This window comes from Phalacrocorax aristotelis, chromosome 17 (genome assembly GCF_949628215.1).
Source record: "Phalacrocorax aristotelis chromosome 17, bGulAri2.1, whole genome shotgun sequence".
In the NCBI taxonomy this organism is placed as follows: Eukaryota; Metazoa; Chordata; class Aves; order Suliformes; family Phalacrocoracidae; genus Phalacrocorax; species Phalacrocorax aristotelis.
In genome coordinates this window covers 11,602,919-11,622,804 of record NC_134292.1, presented here as the reverse complement: position 1 = coordinate 11,622,804, position 19,886 = coordinate 11,602,919, and the positions used below count along the sequence as shown (strand labels likewise).

General features: G+C 38.7%; 1 protein-coding gene across 9 annotated transcripts in view; it reads left to right on the top strand.

Moving 5' to 3' along the window:
* The window catches only part of DENND1A (DENN domain containing 1A), a 222,496-nt gene that overhangs the window by 130,546 nt on the left and 72,064 nt on the right, over positions 1–19,886 (top strand). For all 9 annotated transcript variants that reach the window (XM_075112125.1, XM_075112122.1, XM_075112121.1 and 6 more), the window contains 2 exons: positions 2,598–2,699; positions 9,969–10,094. In XM_075112125.1, coding sequence (XP_074968226.1) covers positions 2,598–2,699; positions 9,969–10,094 — 228 coding nt within the window. The remainder of the gene's footprint in view (positions 1–2,597; positions 2,700–9,968; positions 10,095–19,886) is intronic.

Here is a 19,886-nt window from a genome sequence, read left to right as displayed (position 1 = left end):
CTCCATGTTTTTTCAGCAAAATATGAACATACTGAACAACAGGTATCACTTGATTTGTAGAATTTTGTTTAGATATTCAGGAAGCTGTGAAATGTGGAATGTGCCTGTGTGTGGCTTAGTGGCCAGCCCTTCGTATTTTGAGAAAATGACGACAACGCGCAAACTGTACCTGTGAAAACGATCTACGTGTAGTTGGGATTCATAGAGTCTAGTGGGGTTTAATGTGAGAAATGCAACGGGATGCTGGGAATTTTTGCTAAAATTCCAGCAAGAGAGTAAATACTTTTATTTCCAAGTCAGTTGGGCTGATAGGTACTAGGTTTAGCAAAAGAACCGTTTGGTTATTTGACAAAAGCCCTTATAACTATCCGATAATACCTTTATCAAAGATTACAGTAAAAGGAAAGCTGATAAAAACCAGCAAGGATTAAGGTGAACTGGTTGGTCTTCATTTCTCTAGGATGAGCCACAATTGGACCATTGAAAAGGTGTATTTTTTTTAAACGCATTGCAAGACAGATGCTATAAATCAAGTTAGTCTCAAGTGTTTTATTAAATTTGAGGGCTTGTCTCCAGGGAAATCCACCGTCTTAATACAAATATTGAAAAGTTTTAAAGTAAGGTTGTGCTCTTCACAGTGGAAAGGTACGGCACAGCAGAGTTTCATATTAGCCTTTCTTTCGGATGCAATTATTTCCGGGCCATGTGCAGAGACAATTACATTGATCAGCATTTATAGTCCTTGCACCATGAGCAACATCCTGTTGTGCTCTGCTCCTCGGCAGATGTGCCCTGTCACGAGCCTATTCTTTGCTACAGGAAACCCCAACATTTTGCTGAAGAGAAGGTGCAGATTCATCAATGAAGTACAAAAACACCACTGACCAGTGCCAGCACATTTGTGGCTTCTTTAGCAAGAATCAAGAGAAGGCTTTAATTCCTTCTGTCTTGTCCTGCTAGCACTTGGTTTTGACAAGCTTCTGGCTTTGGTTAAGCACATTGCAAGACCTTTTTGTTGGAGCTTTTTAGACTCCTCTGAGTATAAGTGAGATTTTTAATTTTCTGAAACAGGAAGGAGCAAATCAGTTTGTCTGGTGCTTCCGGACTCCTAGAATGAGCAAGACTCCTGGATTGCTTTAGAGTTTATCAGATGCAGCCAACAGTGTGACCTTTGGTTCCTGAAATGTAGAGGAAAGTACCTGGTTTGTCATGCAGTACATGTGCTTTTTACATGGAAAGCATTAAGTGCAATATTCTTCCATTTAAGTTAAAGAAATTTCTCATGGAAGACTTAAACTTAAATGTCTACAGAGTGTTTTTTATAGTTGTTGGGTTTTTTTCTCCCCCCCTAAGTACACAGCAGTTTTCTTTATAGACAGAGGACTGAGCCTTGAACACTGAAGGTAATTATTTAGATGCCTAAGGCTCAACTTTGCCATTGTTTTAGAGCTCTAGTTCCTTTCTTTTAAAGGAAACAATTCCCCCCACCCTGCAAAACCTTAATTAAAAATTGAGTATGTTTTTGTTCATTTTCCTCCTCAGTCACTTGCTTTTGGTCCTGTGTATAGGTATGGAGGTTTGTTTACGGCATCATTGGGAAATTTCCTTAATTACCATGTTCTATAGTTCCACTTTTTCTGATTTTGAATTTTCAAAGCTTTATTTGAAGAGGGCTTATATACATACGATTGGTCAGTAAAAAAAAAAAAAATCAGTTCTCCTGTTAGTTAAAAAAGTGCTAAAATAAATAAATTCTGCTCTGTTTCTTAGCAGTGATTCATTTACTATTGTTTAAGCAGGGAAATGAAGTCTGACAGTATTTCAGTTTGCGTAGATCACCAATAGCTTTGGACACTTAGAGTCGAAGGTACTAATGATCGTTCTTTTGAGAAATAGGTTATGCTTTTCTTTTGTCCACGTACTGTTACAGATGATGTAAAACCCAAACTAGAGTAGAGACATTTCTTCCACTCAGTTCACTGGAACAGGATAAAAAGTTTAGGCTCGCTGGACGTTAAGAGACATGGATATGGTGGAGTTATTTTTCTCTCAGCTTTTCTTCATTTTAATTTTTTGTTTATTAACCTCTGGTAGTGTCTATTTTACTTAAATACAGTTGTAAACTTGTCTGTATTGCAGTTCCAAAATTCAACCTGGAATTTGGAAACCAGTTCCCATCCCTGACTTACTGCAACTCCGAACTCCTAGAAAATCCACTATTTATTGTTATTTAAATTATTTTTTAAATATAAAAAGATACTGTGCAAACAGGATGCCAGAGTTAAAATAGACATTAGTAGAGGTGCTTGAAGTAAATCATTGCCTCAGTGATCTCGAACAGTAACTCTCTGGTTTCAGAAATGCCGGTATGTGCAATGTTAAGAACTTGCATGTGCAAATTGAAGGTTAATGCTTCAACATTGTAAAATGTGAGTAAATAAATGATGACAGAAAGAGAGGAATGTTGGTTGTTTTTAAAATGCTTGAAGTTTGGTAGTGCCATGATGTTACGCCATCGCTTGTGTCCTTCATGCATAAGATGTAACTCCACATACCTATATTTTCCTTTCCCTTTTCCTGAATTTGTTTGTATTTAGAAAGTAAGAAACATGGCCCTGGAAGATGTAGTGATTCTTAACGTAGACACCAACACACTGGAAACCCCTTTTGATGACCTTCAGAGCCTTCCTAATGATGTGGTATGTATGAAATGATTTATTCAACTATTCCATTACTTAACGGTGTAAGTAACGGGTCCTTTTGACCCGTTTGGTTTGTAACTGAGCTGTCTCATTGTGTTACTCTCGTTGTTATCAGTAAACTGCCTTCCCTCAATTCTTTCCAGTTTCAAAGTTTTAAGACATGATTGCTTGAACATTTGCAGTCATATTTTTTTTAAGCCTCCTAATGAAAATTAGCTCACACTCACAGGAGCTAGAAATGCTGCAGCAACCCGGTTTCACTTTTGGAATGGCACAATCGAGTTTGCTCTAAAGAATTAATCTTCGATAGGGGAAGAAAAGATAAATGAAAACCGCACAGGTTACGGTGCCATCTGAACGGGAAACAAAAATTCAAGCTTCTTTCTTCAGGGCGTGAAAAACAAGCACTGTTTGAAACCATCTTTATCCATTCCATTGGGGGGGGGGAAAGAATCCTGTGTTTTTAGGTAACTTTTGTTTTCAAATGAACTTTTTTTTCCCCCTCCATTGACTTCTTCCAGGTAAGTTTTAATGAACTCTTGCATTTTAAGTCCTGAATTATGATATCAAATGGACGACTTCATATTTACTTCTAGCAGTGCTCAGGGCATATAGTTTGGAACTTTCTTTCTCATTCAAACTTTTTTTTGGTTATTAATTTATTTTTTAATAACTTGATAGAAATAATGTATAAATACTTGATCTTTCCCTTTAATGAGACAAAAATACATCCAGCTTGTTACTGGCTGCTGTAATCATCTTCACTAAAGAAGCTGAGAGGGAAGAGCAGCAAAGTGAGTAAGAGTGTAAGGAGCTGTTTCTAACTCCGAGGGTGACTGTTTAGGAGAAAATGGCAGGGGAAAATCTGGGTTTCTTTTACTAGTTCAGAATATTGAGCTGACAGTTAGGTCTATACCTTCTAATGTGTAGCTGAGAAAGGAAGTTGATATGGAGGGAGCTCAATGTAAGCGGGTCTGTTTGAGGAAAAACTCAAGTAATGGTGAGTACCCAGTGCCGCCTCCTGTGACATCCTGTCATTTCTCTGTGATCTGTGGAGTGATCCATTCTTTGAAACAGCGAGCTCTGGATGAAAGGTCCATCTTGATTGTGAACGTTTTGGCTTTAGTCAAGCACTTAGTCTATAAAAGTTGCTTCCATGAAATTTTCTGGCTTTATATAGTTTTTCATTTCGATTTCACTCCCAGCATCCAAATCTGCCAGCTGGTCATCACCCGTGCCATTATCCACAAGCCGGGGAATGACAGACTTGTAAATCTCGTGGAATTATGTAAGAAATGTCTGGATACCGTGAGTGCGGGGCCTCAAACCATGTATATGATTTGTCAACAATCAAGTATTATATTAGATTTTATGAGACTTCATTAAAGGAGCTGTTGTAGGCGCACTGTAGAACATCAGAAGAGACTTTACCAATAAACACAGAACTTCAAGCTTTGGAATGTAATAAATTTTAAGAGACTTCCTTCCTTTCATTATTTACTTTTACTTCACTTTTATAACAGTAAAGAGTTGTGTTTTATTAGTTCAAATTTCTTGATTCAGTTTTCCACAGGTCTATTTAAAAGCTACATTTTATCTTGGAGGATGTTTGGAGCATAGCAGAGGAAGTGCTGCCAGCAAATTCAATTAACTGGCATGGCTCACAAATAACGTACATGGGGTATTTTTTTTCACAACTGCTATATAAATACAGCTGGGATGAATATTTGTCGCAACAAAGCCTTAACTTGAATCGTGTTGCGTTGTGTAATTAATGTTTGGGATCAGTGTTTATGTCTTATTTAGCTTTGTTTCATTATTTTAGTTACCTAGATAATGAAGTATTCTCCTCGGTCTTTTCCTTTCCTTCAGACTGCTTAATATTTGGCTTTGACCACTAGAGAGCAGCTGCTCTTCTTTGCAAGAATTGAATTTCTGTCAGTTCTTTCATGCATCATGTGTTTGGAACTGTAAGTGGATCAAGTTGTTCATCTCAGCAGGGAGAGTCTAAAGCCAATCCATTATACTTTTTTTCTTTTACTTTTTTTTCTTCTTTTGCTTCCCTGGGAGGACGGGGAGATTCTGGGAGTGCGTCTCCCCACTGGTCTCGGTCTAAACAGATGCATTCATGATCTGAGAAACTCAAAATGTCTTCGGCAGTTTCACAATCATAAATGGCTGTTATGTCAAACTACCCTGCCAGTTTTGCTACCTAATGTGAACAGTGAGCAATTCACGCGCTGCTGAATAGACACAAAATTTACTTTGCTAAATTAAATCTCTCTCTGTTCAACGGTGAGTAGAAACATCTTCTGTGTGGTGCGTTTGCCATCAGGTGATTAATCCAGTGGAAAATTTTTAAAGCTGCTTTTCCCCTCTTCTTGAACAGCTTTTTTAATCGAGTAAAACAATGCCGTGGAGTCCTATGATTGTTTTAGAGCTTCAGGTAGTGAGTTGTGCTTGAGTTTCATGATAGTCAAGTTGCTGCCTCAACTGTTGATTCTCACAAATCCAGAATGAACTATTCGTTAATGTTTTACTCCTAGGATCCAAACGAGCGTAGGCTGTAGTGGAATGCCTTTCCAGTTAACATTTGTGTCCCAGGAGCTGGACAGCATTGGGACAGTTCCAGCAGGATCACATTAAGTCGTTTCTTTGCCCGAGTTTACCTCAGCAGTACCTGCGGCAGTCAGACTTCCTGAACCGTTCAGGTCAGATCCCTGCAAATCAAGGTGTGTCCTACTGCATTACCGATGAACTATTTGAAATGTGAAAAACTGCCCCTCTCTCACCTTCTGCTTCTGATATGTTGCTGAAAATCTGGCAGCATGAGAACGCCCTGGGAAGTAACTTTCCTTTTAAAATAGTCAATATTAAAAAAAGAGATTTATTAAGGACTGTGATTACAATAAGTGCATCTGCTGCTGACAAGTCTCCTACACCACCGTCTGTGTTGCAAGGAATAGCAAAGAGGGGGTAGTAATTTTTTTTTTATGCAACCCTTATGGATTTTTCATGTATTTCCAAATAAGTGTCATCTTCTAGTCTTAGTTTTAGTCAGAGCTTCATATTACAAGGAATAAAGCATAAGCTCGCTCTGTCAACTTGTAGTTTCTATTAAATGAAGCCCTGATGCAATGCAGTGTACTGCGCCAAAGAGATCTTGCATATCTGATGGCTGTGAGAGTATTGTAAATTTGCACTAGTCTATGAATATCTGAGGCTGTCAGTAATTTAGCTGTGTATGCTACTGTTGTCCATTCATTAACAAGTTACCACAAGCAGGAAGCCTACGTTACTGTTTTTCACTTGGTGGGAAATCAACTGCTTTCAGGACAGCAAGAAAGTACTAAACTACAACTCTATAGCAGAACCATTTTCTTAAAGGTGAATCCATTTTTATTTCTTACACTGTGTTTGCAATAGAATGTTCCTTGCTTTATTCATGTTGACAACTGAAAAGCCTTGGACCTAATTAAAAGAATTTCCACTAGCACCTTTACTGAACCATTTCATTATGCTGCGTTGCACAGATTGCATTTTGAAACATGGTGATAGTTTAAATCTGACCTTTAAACCTGAACTGCCAGAAGTATAAAAATCTTCTTTAAAAACACTCTGAGGGTAGACTGCATGTGTATGTGTCTGTTTGGCTAGAAATAATCTTCATATTGAGTGGTCACAATCTTATTTTTTTAAAGTATTACTGCCTCTTTAGGCAGGAAATAATCATAATTCTGCTTGTATAATGTACTTTGTCCTATGTGCTAATTTGTTCCAGAGCAAACATGAATTTTTTTTTCTTACCTGTTAGTCCCTTTAAATATGTCATTGTTAACATTTTCTTATTTTAGGAACTATGGCATGCCTGTTGCAATAGTCCTGATTAAAAGTGTACATATGTAAAATAGACATCCTACAGTATTCAGTTTAGCCTTAGAAGAGAGCAAATGATCTGAAAGCTTAAGGAATTAGCAAAATACCTATCAATATTCTACTTCTGTACCAAACAGGAAGCTGAAGCACAGAAAGGCTGGGACCAGCCTTCTGAACTCTTAGTTTGTTGTAAAATGAAGCATAGAGCCTTTTCCTTCTGTATAGACGGCAAGTTCTTTATCTTCCCATGAACGTTTAAAGAAAACCACTTATAAAAATGTTTGAGATGAATTTGGAAGTTACTCAGAGCTGGAGAAATTTTATTGCATTTTTGAAAACTGCCTTTAAATGTTTTACAGAAGTTAGTATAGGAAATAAACACACGCTTCATCCCTACGACATCAGACTCCTTCAGACATGAAGTGTGCTGCTCAGGTTTGAAAATCTGAAGAAGCTTTTCACATTTTGAGAATAACGGAGCTTCTTGAGAGACATTATCTCAGTGAATGGGAGTCAGCTTATTTTATGGGCATGTTAGGCTAAGTCAGTTATCATGTATTATGTTAATGTGTGCTTATGGGCTCATTAATGCATGCATCATTGGCATAAGCCACAGCATTCAGATTTATAAACAATGCTGGACACGCTCTTTATTATTTCTGCAGTACTAAATAACTGCAGTGAAAATCCTTCTACAACAGAAGCTGCAGAAAATTTAAAGGAAATCTCTTTGCAACTGTTTTGTTAAACACAAATGCAAATAAAACATCTAGTTTGAAAAGAAGAAAATGTAGTGCACAATACGGATTATATATTTAACACTTGTTGGGCAAGAATAGGCGCCACTTTCCTGCCTTCCCCAGATCGAAGACTTCTGAAGGAGGAAGTGAGGGATGTGCTTACAGGAGGGATAAAACTGTAGCCCTCAGGAACAGTTTTTCAGTAAAATCAGGCTGCCGTTTGTTACGAAGGCAGGCTGGTAGCAAAACTCCGAGGCGGAAAAAACTCATCTGGTAGGGTTTTGGAGATGTGGATGAGGCCAGAATAAGCTTTTGTTATGAGCTGGAAGATAGGGGGAAGGTCTTTGAAAACTAATTTGAGCATTTGAACCATCAGCTTATATGTATTTATTATATATTATTCACAGGCTCAGAAAACACAGTTAGTTGTGTTCACTACAACAGAATCTGTTATATTCAAAGTACATAGAGCTACCCCAATGGCGTTTTTCAGAATAACATTTGAAAAAGAAAGATTTGCTAGTTATTGATAGATATATTTTTTTGCCCCTGTTAAATTCATAATATGGATATCTATGAAGTCATTCATGTTCTTCTGCAAATCAAGATGAGCAGGGATTTCCCAGCTTTCTGCTTTCCTTCGGAAATTGTGGCTCCTTCCTGTCTTTTGCGTAAGATATCTCATCCAGCCTGGGGTTTGCATGTGGCGTGACCGCATCCTCTAAAAGCACTGGTTGAATTTCTTTTGAGAATCGACACCCAGATTGTTGTTTTTGTATTGCTTTCTGTTGTGTGAGATCTGTCTCAAAAACTTACCTTGTCCTGGTTCTGTCTGCAACACCAAAAATTGCTACTGACATAATCATTTGTTAATGATTTAACGTAACCTATAACTGTTGCAGTACAGGCACAGCAAGCTTGATATTAATCTTTGAAAGGGTTTTTTATCTCCTTTCTCAGCCTGTATTTGGGAAAGTAAAATGCTGTCACTAACGATAATATATAGGTACGCAACCTTACTTCAGTAGTTACTGAGCTCTAAGCGCTAGAAAAGAGATGTCAAACTAAGTCACAGCCTTCTTGTGTGCATGAGAAATTCAGAAGTGCAGAGAACAGTAATGGATAGTCCTCTAAAACTTCAGCCCTTGGTGTATGCAGAAGACAAAGAACATTCCGGTAACCTGGATCATGGTAGATTTAGGTCTGTCTGCATAGAAATGTGTTTAGTTGATGTTCCCTAAGTTGTGATTGGTGAGTGTCTGTGTGTAAATGGTAATGAGACCGTTAGAGCTGTGTTCACCTAAAGTGCAGCTCTGTGAATCCTGAGGTAATTAAACACCTCCACAGTGGAAGGGAAAGGGCAACGAGGGTTAAGAGAAGAGCTGTTCTCCACACAGGTGGTTTACATCTCTTGAGAAACAGGAAGAAAAAAAAACTTCAGTAGGTACTGACGAATTTGAAGGATGGAATGTTGTTGTTAATTTGAGACTTCTGAAAAAAAACCACAGGTTTTGTTTTCTGGGTCGCACTGGGTGTCCGTGGCAAGGCGTTGGAGGGGAGGCTGCGGGGCCTCTGTGAGGGGAGGCCGGTGCAGGTCCCTGAGGGCTCCGCAGGCCCCGCCGGGCACAGCTCAGCCCGTCAGCAACGCCAGAGAAAGCCTTTGTAAGAAAGGGCAAAAAGCCGCAGGGCAGAGGGAGGAGTGAGTAAGAGTGTGAGGAGGAAGGAGCAGCAGAGAGGGCCTGTTACAGACTGACCGCGATGCCCGTTGCCATCGCCCTGCGCTGCCCCGGGGGGAGGTGGAGGGGTTGGCAATGGAGGGGGAAGGTGAGCTGGGAAAGAGGCCGGGGGCGGGAAGGGTGTTTTAGTTTCTGTCTTTGTTTCTCACCATCCAATTCTATTTTAATTGGCAATAAATGAAACTAATTTTCCTGAGTCGAGTCTGTTTTGCCCGTGATGGTAATTGGTAAGCGATCTCACTGTCTTTATCTCGGCCCACGAGCCTTTTCTTCGTGTTTTCTCCCCGAGTCCTGCTGAGGAGGGGGAGTGAGAGAGCGGCTGGGTGGGTGTCTGGGAGCCAGCCAAGGGAACCCACCATATGCATAAATAAAACTCTCATTTTGTTATTTTCCATTAAGTCTCTGAAATACAAGGGAATATAGCCTTAAAACAAACAAAAAAACTAACTTGCATTTGTGGCAAACAAATTTTTTTGGCCTGCAGAGTTTGTTCTTAGCCGTGGTGGTGGTGGATGGTCTGATTATGCAGAACAGTTTCTCTATTAGTCTGATGTTTGAATTAATTTACTGAAATTCTTTCATGGATTCTAATGAAGAATGACACAGAACTTCATGGAGTACCTTTAAAAGAGTACCCAACAGCATGTTAACAGTGGATTTAACGTAGGAGGGAAGGTTGAAATGAAGCTTTTATTTTCCTATTGGTTTCTGAATAGAATCCAGTCATATCTTAGAGAAGCAAAACAGCTTGAAAAGTAATGCTTTCGGAACTGAAAAATTCAACTCTGAATTCACAATGTCACTTCTTGTCATAACTGCTGCTGTGGTTAACGCATTTTTCATTTAGCTGTGTCCCAGAGTGTTAAGCTTTGTTTGTCATATGAGAGTGATCTAGACCTGTTGTGTGATTGCAGGTTTCTGCACTGAAGAACAGATTGAAGAAAGTCTCTACAACCACTGGAGATGGTGTTGCAAGAGCATTTCTAAAAGCACAAGCATCTTTCTTTGGGAGCTACAGAAATGCCCTGAAAATTGAACCTGTAAGTAGGAAATTAGTAGGCATAAGATGTAAATCTGCAGCTGTGGTGGGGAAAAAAGCTAATGAGAATTCAAAGTGTAGTATAACCTACTCAGCACTGTGGCTCTTTGGCTGACTAGTACTGAAAACAGTGTTCGGGTCTCCAAAAACGAGAGAGGCGCAACAAGCGTGAGCGGTTACACAGGGAGGAAACTTCTTATGGCTCTTGCTTGGTTTTGAAGACAGTTAAGTAGAAGAGAGATTATAAGAAAGTATAAATTAATGATCACAGGAGGCTAGTGTAGAGTTGACCACTTTCACTGCAAGACCTGGATATTCACTGTCTTGTTTATAAAAGTAGTAAAAGATATACTTTTTTACACAATATATGCTTAACTGTGAAACATGCAAATCTATGGAATAATGGAGTTCAAGAACATAATTAGTAAAGAAAGTGTGCTTTTACAGAAATATGAAGAATGTCTGGAGTTGTAACGACTGACAATAAATGTTCCGTTAGGGAAATTCAATCTCTTGCTTCTGGTTCAGAGCTAATCTCTATTTAGCAGCGATTAAGTGCCATCTGAGTGGGGGAAGGATTTTTCTGTACTTGATCTTGGGTTTTATTGCTTCTAGTGAGGCATCTGTTCCTGGCTTACTGCTAGTAGCTTCATGGACTTCAATACAGATCAGTCCAGCCAAATTAATGTATTTCCACGTGTTTTATGACACTCTGGGTTTGCTACTGTGTGCTTAGGGGGTTCCTTTTGAAGTCTGTACATTTTACTGATAGGCAGTTAGAGACAAGGTAAATAGTATGAGGAACATTCAGGCATAATTCTTGAGATGTGTCCCAGAAAAGTGGGGGATGAAAAGTACTAACTGCAGAGTGATCCACAGAATATTTCCAAAATAAACACATGTGCAAACAAACACATGTGCAAGTCAAATGCAGTGATAAATCTCTATGCGCTGTTCACGGGCTCATTTGAACGACTGTTGTTTAGACCTATAGCTGCGTAACGAGATGATCTCTGTTAAGGACAAAACATACTTTTGTCTTAATACCTTCACCTCTCATCTGCAAGCATTTGGAGGCAGAACAGAAAATTGGCGGTAGCAATGGAGAGTTCGAATACCACCGGGAGATGCTAAGATGAGTTCTGAGTATAAGCGGGACGGCTGAGTGGAGTGAGAATGGAGGTTTACTGGTTGAGAAAAGGTGTTGTATTTTGTGTTCTGCTGCTCTGCAAAGATGAATGAAGAGATCTGGCACGCAGACAAGTAATAAACCTAGTTTTATTTATGTTAAAGGAAAAGACTAGAAGTTGGGCTACAGGCATAGTGTGTCTTGATGTTGAGGATGTTTCAGTAACTAAAGTCTCTTCAGAATGTATAGTTTGTCTAATTTGTTGTTTTTAAAGCCAGAAGGAAAACATAGCTCAGTCTGAGTTTTAAACAGTCCAGTTATCACCATCAAATAAGCATCATTCCAACAATTCATATTCAGAGTTCAAAAATGACTTTTGAAGTCACCGTGAGCCCTTCTACTGGGGGAAGCCATGTGTGTGGAGAAAATACATTGTATTGACTTGTGTATGTATGTCTGGGTGTAAGTATTGGGCTTTGAAAGCATCTGAGGTGAAATAATGGGAGGTATTTAAAATGTTGTCCACAGAAATAACAAAAATGAAACCAGCAGGGCACACTGGCTGGAAGCCTCCTTTATCCGTGTCGGGGAGACACTGACTTCCCTTCATCCATGCAGGCTTCCTTGTTCTCCCGTGCTCCTCCCAGTAGTTGCCAGGCAACTCTGGGAATATTGGTGTATGCTTTGCCGGGATGTGTGTGTGAGATTAACTAGTTAAGGGATTTATGAAGAAAAATTAAAATTTAAATTGCTTTTCTGGAAATACCATCTGGTATTTTGAAGGCTGAATGTTAAAGGTGAGCGTTCGAAATTAGGTGACAATGGCACACCCCTAGAAAGTGCAACTTCGAGGGACAACTAACCCAGGAAGTAGGATAAATTGTTCTGTTTGCTTATCATTCCATCAAAGAAAACTTGTAAATTTAATGGCAAAAAAATGTAATAAAATCCAATTTTAATAATCAGGAAGTAGAAATTTTCAGGGCTTTCTGTCCCAAGTCCTTTTATAAATTAAAAATACAACTTCTGATTATACATTCCAGCATTAAGATTTAGATAAAGAACATTTGCAAGTGTTTCATGTGCTGAACATGTCAGAGTCAAATGATCTGCACTCTGTTTCCAGTTTTGCCGCAGACATCCCATGCATGAGGTATTGGACAGGTCGTTCAACTACTTTATACTTGCATTTTAGAACACGCCAACAGTAAATGAGATTACTGAGAGGCTCTTGCTACTGTTAGGGACATTGCACTTAAAAATTAGTTCAAAACCCTTGGAAAACCTGATCTTAAGATGCAGCAAAACTCCAAACAATAGTGTGCAACAAGTAAAACAATTAGGAAATGTACTTGGTAAGTTCACAAAAGCAAATGGGGTTGTAATTTAATAATGAAGCGTTGTAACTGGCAATTAGTAAGGCATCGGGCAATTTAAAGCCCCGTGTTTCTCTGTTGTGCTGTACTTTGAATGCTGCACTTGAGTCTTCTGCACTCACATAATTCCATCTTCTGTACAACAATTATGTTCATTGTATTTCCTGTCAGCTGATTAGCTCAGTTTGCTGAGTTTGTGGATTATATACGAACAGGTGTTCAAAGTGGTCACGATACACATCTTCTGATATAAATACGGAATGACATGAGATTCTTGTTGAATAGTGGAAGAATATTGACGTGTGTGCAGCAGCGCTTTGATTGCTCTCCATGGCTGCATCAGAATCCACAAAGACCCCAGTGGCTGTCATACTTGGCTTTAAAGTTTCAGCGTCTGCTTGGAAAAAATTTTGAAACTGTTACTGGTGTAACAATTGCAAATAAAATCATTTCAATGTGTCTGAGACAAATAAAAAAGCAAATGGAAGAAACAGTTTCTAGGAAAAGAACATATTTTCAAATACATCCGTTGTGGTTTTTTTTCTCCTATCACCCCCACATGTCATAAATAAGGGGCTTAAGCAATACCAAACGTGATGTGGTGCTTGGCATTTAATGTCCCGTAACTCAAGAAATCTGACTGTTTGTTTAAAATCATTGATTATTAGGAAGTAAATTCAAAGAAGCAGCGGCCTTTCCTCCTTTCATAGGTTTTGTCTCATAAGGCAATTGAATTTCATAGAGCTTCTCATCTCGTATGAGTTGACTTTCGGGATAAATGGTGTGAAGCTATCTTTCCTTATTCTATGTAGGCCCAGGATGTGTCACAGAGCAGACTTTAGATTCACATATACTTAAGCACAGTAAGAGCTCTTATTCTGTTCAGAAGCTTTTACTCTCAAGGCACAAGGTTATGTGATGCATATACGGAGCCGTACACCGACAGTGAATGAGTTACTGTTGCCGTAAACTTCCTGAAGCCTTCAGTAACTAGAACTTTTGCATGGAAAAAAAAATCCAGATACTACAGTCTGCAAATCTAATAATAAGATTTATGTAACAAAATCATGGATTCAGTTATGTTTCCTACTGTGTGGATGTGTTTTCTGTAGTTGCATTAAGCCAGATTTTAAGTATGCAAGAATATCTGTCACATGTAATGTTCTTGGTCTCCACAAACCTCTGGTGCTGTTAAGTACAGTAAAGCACATCAGAAGCAGAGTGTTTACTTGGCTGTATCGAGGCGGATTGTTATCTTTATGAATGCTTACTTAAATTTTTAACAGTGACACCAATGTGAACATTTTGTTCACTTGACATACTTTTTCTAAGTTCCTGATTTTTTGCTGTTTGCGGAGGGAATGGTTTTATCATCTTCTAAATATTTAATTCACAAAATTAGGTAGTCTTCAACAGAAGCAGCAGTATAACTGATACTTGTGTGTGAAGGTGGTTTGTAGTACTTAATAGTTGTGTGTATATTGGTAATGAAGGGGGAAATGAGACACATTTTCTGCATTAAAGATGTTGGCTGTGCACTTTCTTCTGCTGACACCTAGTGGTTAGAGACAACAGTTAATTGGTTTTCTTTAGCAATCTTTGTTAAGAAACAAACATCCTGACACCTGTGAGTAAAGGTAAGCTCATGGTGTAGGCTGACCAAAAGCAGCAGCCTGTAGGGTATGAGACAATACAACAGATCAGTTTTAGGTGTGGGATGCCAGTACAGCTAACCTCAGCCATCTGGCTGCTGCTTCACCTAGCTTGGGTATGGTGGTTTAACAGCAGGCTCCAAGTTTGACATACAGGCTTTCTGTCTTCTCTAGATATGTGGGCACTCCAGTGAGCTTTGCAGAGGGAATTGTGTCTGATTAATACAACATTTTCTAGCCTGACAGATTTGAAAAGCTTGTTTAGTTGCACTTTGCTTTAAAATCTGTATGTTCTGAACAGGTATTTCTATTTCCACAACTTGGTTCCTTTTGTCTGTATTTCATGGCTATAAATACACTGTAAAGTGAAAATTTCCGTGCTTATTTTTCTTTTGCAGTGCTGCTACTTTTGGTATGGATAATTAAGGGGGGTAATTTTAACACTCATAACCCAAATAGATATCAGTATCTAAGTGCTCCTGCACATAGTTTTATCTTTCTTTGTCGTTTTGCATTGATAACTTCTTATATGCAGGCACTGTAAAATTTGCTGTCGCTTTGACGGCACAGTATGCATGTTGTACTGAGGTGGGAGAGACGCATAATGCAAGGTGAGCTGAAGTAGCCCATTTTATTTCTGATACACCACTGAAGAGACATGTCCGTGCATGAGATTCTGGTGTTTGTTTGGATTTGAATCAGGATGTTCTGGTTTATTCTTTAAAAGGCTGAATTAGTTATTACGGATTTATTAATCTAGTTATTAGGGTGATGAACTCTGCATCCTTTGTAAAATGTCATATTGTGTGTATAGTCATACTGCCCAAATCTAGACCTTTCTCTCATTTATAAAATCCGTGTAAACCTGATTTTGTTGGGTTGTGAATATGCCAGATACCCATAATTTCTGTGTTTTATACTGGATTTATGCAGTTTCAACACCTGTGAGTATTTCCAGCATGTGCCAGTCTGTGGCAACAACGTCTCTGATTTCTGGCAATGCCTCTGAGGAGGTGAAACAATTAATACAGTTGCATTACTTGTAGCAAGAACTACATTCCTTATTATTTGGCTCATACTATCTTCTTGAGGTCTGCCCAGCAAAATCCTTCCCTGCTTTGCTCTCCTTGAGAGGCCCGTCTCTCTGTGAATGAGTCTGAATGAAGCAGTAGCAGCGCTGAGATCTCTGTCCCACGCTAAGGGGGTGTTGCTTGTTACGTATTAAGTACTGAATTCTGTGCTGTTTCTAAACAAAGTAAGTCTCAAAATAGTGGGGGGAAGAGGGCAAAGGGAGTTGTGATAGTATTAGAAGTGTAATTAAATTGTTTGTGAGGACATTTGGAAATCAATGTCAAAATGAAAAAAATACAGAAAAATATTACTTTATTTTTAGCATCTTGTTATAGATTAATACTTTATTGAGGGATTTTAAATTTTTTTTTTAATTGAAAATTTGCTTTCAGTCCTGGAAAGGCATGGCCCGGAACTTTTGCTGTTTGCAGGTCCCTTGAAAACAGCATTGTTCTGTTTTGCAATGGTTTCCACAAGAATTAAACTGTACCTCCGTCCCAAACTGAGGAAATATGTTATCGTAGTTTAAAGCATCCGCTGTTTTCAATTACATTTAAAAGGTATGGAATAGTAGTTGGGAGCTTACTGAAGCTTTAGGATGCTAATAATGAAACATATCCATTTTAAGTAACTACTGGTGCTGCTGTGATCCTGTTAGTGGATGGTACTTTTAGCAAACTGTTGTATTATGTACCATTATCATATTGTAAAAATTTCTACATAACCTACATCTCTCTGATTGAATAAAAAGTTATCGGTACTGACTTGAATGCATTGGGAATTACTGAAAATAAGTGAAGCTCTTCAATGAGGCATCAATTAATTTCTTCTATATCTTCCTGGTTCGTTATTCAATCTTATTCAAGTTTATGAGCCTGAGCAACCATTAGTTGTATGAATGGATAATTTCTGATTGATGGTTCTGAATTGACTTGGTTTAAATCTAACCTACATATTCTTTAGATGCATCCACTTAAGAGCAAACAGAAAGTCTCAGAGGCAGAATTAATGTACTTTTCTACTTTTGCGCTTTTTACGTGCTTTCATTGGTGAAGTTACTTGCTAATTTGTGACAATGCGTTTAAGGCATCACAAAACGTTTAGCTGAACTACGCTGGATGCGCGTATAGATGTTTTTATGTACACATCGCTGCCCTAGTTCTGTCGTCCCATCAAAGCCTGATAACTTATATTTGGATTCTAAATAGATAAGATGACATACTACCGTTTTTCATAATTGAAACTTTGATACAAATTCTCTTAATATGATGCAATTTGAGCAACGGTGGGGAAAAACTCATTATGAATAGGAGGAAATAAAAACTTATCTTTTTCAACATAACAGTCAATTCAACTTAAGGAAATAATGTAATAAGCCTTTTCAGTTTGTGGTTTTGTCACAGTCCTGGAACTGTCCAGGGACATCTGGGGGAAGTGTAGGATATCATACTTTCATAAGGGGTATATAATTAAGAAAAGGTGTCTCCTTTATTGCATTTCCAACTTTTTTACTTTTCTCAAGGAAAAAAAAGAACTTCCCCGCCTTTGTGCAGGAGCGCTGAGACATTTCTGGAGAATCGTTTTATCCCTTGCTCTCTTTTGACAGTTTCTATTATCCATTCTAATAAAGATAGCACTTGTTTGATTATCCATGCTGCAGCCACATGCCCGTGCTGCTGTGTGTCCACCCCTCTGGAGACGCTGGTATGGACACCGTGCTCTCCTTTGGCGTTGGCTGGCCATCGAGTCCCTCGGGGTGTGCAGGGCCGCAGCCCACCTGACGCCACTGCATCAAGGACCGGCTGCAGCAGTCACTCTGTGAGGAGGAAGCATGAGGATGCTCTCTGGTTCTTTTTTCCAACATTGTATTGATGTAAGGATCTTGCGATGCAATACACTTAGGATGTGTTGCTGCCATATATATTGTTAGAAGGTATTAGTTTTGATTCCATGCCTGTTTGAGTTCTTTCCTCAGAACAGGGCCACTGTATTATCAATATCATGGTATGGATCCTTCCACACACTTGATCGTGCTGGGCTGCTGAGATGCTGCACAATTGAACTCTAGTAACTTGGGGTGTTTCTTAGTGAATTTATTCTGAATTTTAACCTTGAGACATGGGATCACTTTCAAATGAGACTTAAAAGTTCCTAAATTTTTTTTAGGAAATGAGGTGCAACTTAGCAGTTAAAAGGCTATTTTAGAAGGCATGCACCTGCATTCTGAGCAGGACACAGATTGACCAGTATCCGATAAAAATGAACGTTGTAATTTCCTGTATTCATTGTAACCTCTTACTAGAGAATCTGCCTTAACAGCTGTTGCTGTTCTGGGTGTCAGTACACTGGTGCAGCCACTGAGTTGCTATTTTACTCCTACAAAAGTAAATATTTTTTCGCAAATCCACTTACACAGTTGCAATTTCCTATTGTCCCAGGATGTTATGTTTAACAGCTCATCAGTCTTGGTAGAGTCGTTCCTCAGGTGAGCTCTGAATGAGTTCTTGTTACCCAGGGTACTGTAGCTAACTGTAATGAACTAAAGCGTTGCTGTTGCTCTGGCATCGTAGATCTGCTGGGCAAGGAAGTTGCTGCTCTTTACATCTGTTTAAATTAATGGCCAAGGAAGGTAAAGGTAAGATTAGTCCCACAGATGTTTAGGTCTCCTACAACAGTGGGAGTTTCTAAGTGTTTTAAGAGGACAGTTTACGTACTCATTTTAGGTTTTTCCACCACTAAGGATTTTTGCCTTATGGATTCATAAGTAGGACCATGATACTAGTAACACAAATTGGTGTCTTTTTTAGGAAAACATTAAAGCAACAGTGTGATGGCATGACATAAGGCCACTGTATTAATTATTTTATATCAATCCCTTGCCCAGACTAACACTATAAATTCCTTTAACAATTCCAGATCTGTGAGATTTCAGTGGGACAGAAGTCAGAAGAGAAGCGTAGATGATGTGTGGTGCAGAGTAAAAAAGCAAGTGCCAGATGAGTCCAGAAGGAAGTTTTGTTGGAATATGTGTGCAGTAACGTAAGAAGTGCATGTTACATACCAGTGCATAATTCATTTTGAAAAGGCTTTGTGGCATTCAATGCTTCATCTACTAAGAAGTAGGATTGTTGCCATGGTGAATTATTTTTTTAAGTTATTCAGTGGAAGAGTAAATAGTTGTTTCCAATTCCCAGTAACTGCCACATCCCAGTTACTCCCCCTACACAGCCATCTTTTGCATAGCTTTTGTTTTTGTGCATATTTTAAAGGTATACATTATATACAGAGTGGAGCCTTCCTCTTCACCTGAGTTGTCTCGATAGGTCAGGGTTTTAGGAGTGGTTGTCCCTGTGTAGAAAAGTGTAGAAGGAAGATCACTAATGCTTATGTTACATCTGTACAAACTTGTAAAAAATAGAACCCAAACTATAGGGGAAACAGTGAGCGGAAGCATATAAAATAAAGCTTTTTGTTTCACTTGCAATTTTGTTGTGCTCCTTTTCAAGTTAGTGCTGATGTATATTTAATAGGGTTTTTCTCCCACCCATCTTTACTTTTTTCCTGTTCAGTTGCTGTTAACTCCCAAATATATGCCCATATCGACAGTCTAGTAGTGCCTACATGATGCTGATTTCTAAATCTCATCCTGATGACTTTACTAACCGATAGGAGTAGACAATGACAGTGGCATTGAAAGCGACAGTCTGTAAAATCTGTCATTTGTACGATAAAAATGGTGATAAATTGAATTTCTGTCTATTCTGGAACTAAAACTGAAGACTCTTCTTCCCCTAGTATGAAGATTCTGTGTGTTGTGGCATTTTGAAGGCTCTAGTTTTCTCACTTAGAAGCTACCTGTAACTACGGTTAGGTTTTACCATTTATGGGAAGTGTTCTAGAACACTTCTGCCCAGAATTCAAAATCACTGACTGGAAAAGATCTATGGGGGGAAAGGCAGTTTTGGTTTGTTTGTTTTCTGTGGGGTTTTTGTTTTCGTTTCAATCCTGTTGCCTCAGAGTGTTACTGTTCTTATAGAGAGTTTCAGTGTTTGCTTTTGCTGTTTTAAACCTTAAAAAGGCTCTCTTTCTAACAAGCGTTTACTGCTTTTCAACATGCATTTAATATTCTACATCTAAATCTGTTGAGATGTACCTGTGTTAATGAAACTGAAAAGACATCCTCTTTACTCTCTTACAGCAGACTGTTATGTGATAAATAGAATTGTTTTGTAATTTTCAAACTGTTATAAGATACTGATGTATAATTCTGTATACCACAATAGGGAGGGACACTAAGATTCTGAAGGAAAGGTAAAAAACAATGATATTTGAGAAATATCTCTGCTGAAAATGGCATTTCTGCTGTAAAAGATGCAGTCAGATTTACCTGTCCATCATATGTGTTAAAGTAAAAAGGAAAGCCTATCAACACAAAAAAAATCCCCAAACAAAAGAACAACCAACCAACCAAACCCACCCACCCTCTACCCCCGAGCCAAAACCCAGTGCGGGAATGGTTTTGTCCTTCAGTCTAGAAACGTGGCCCCAGGTAAGGGACCGTGTGC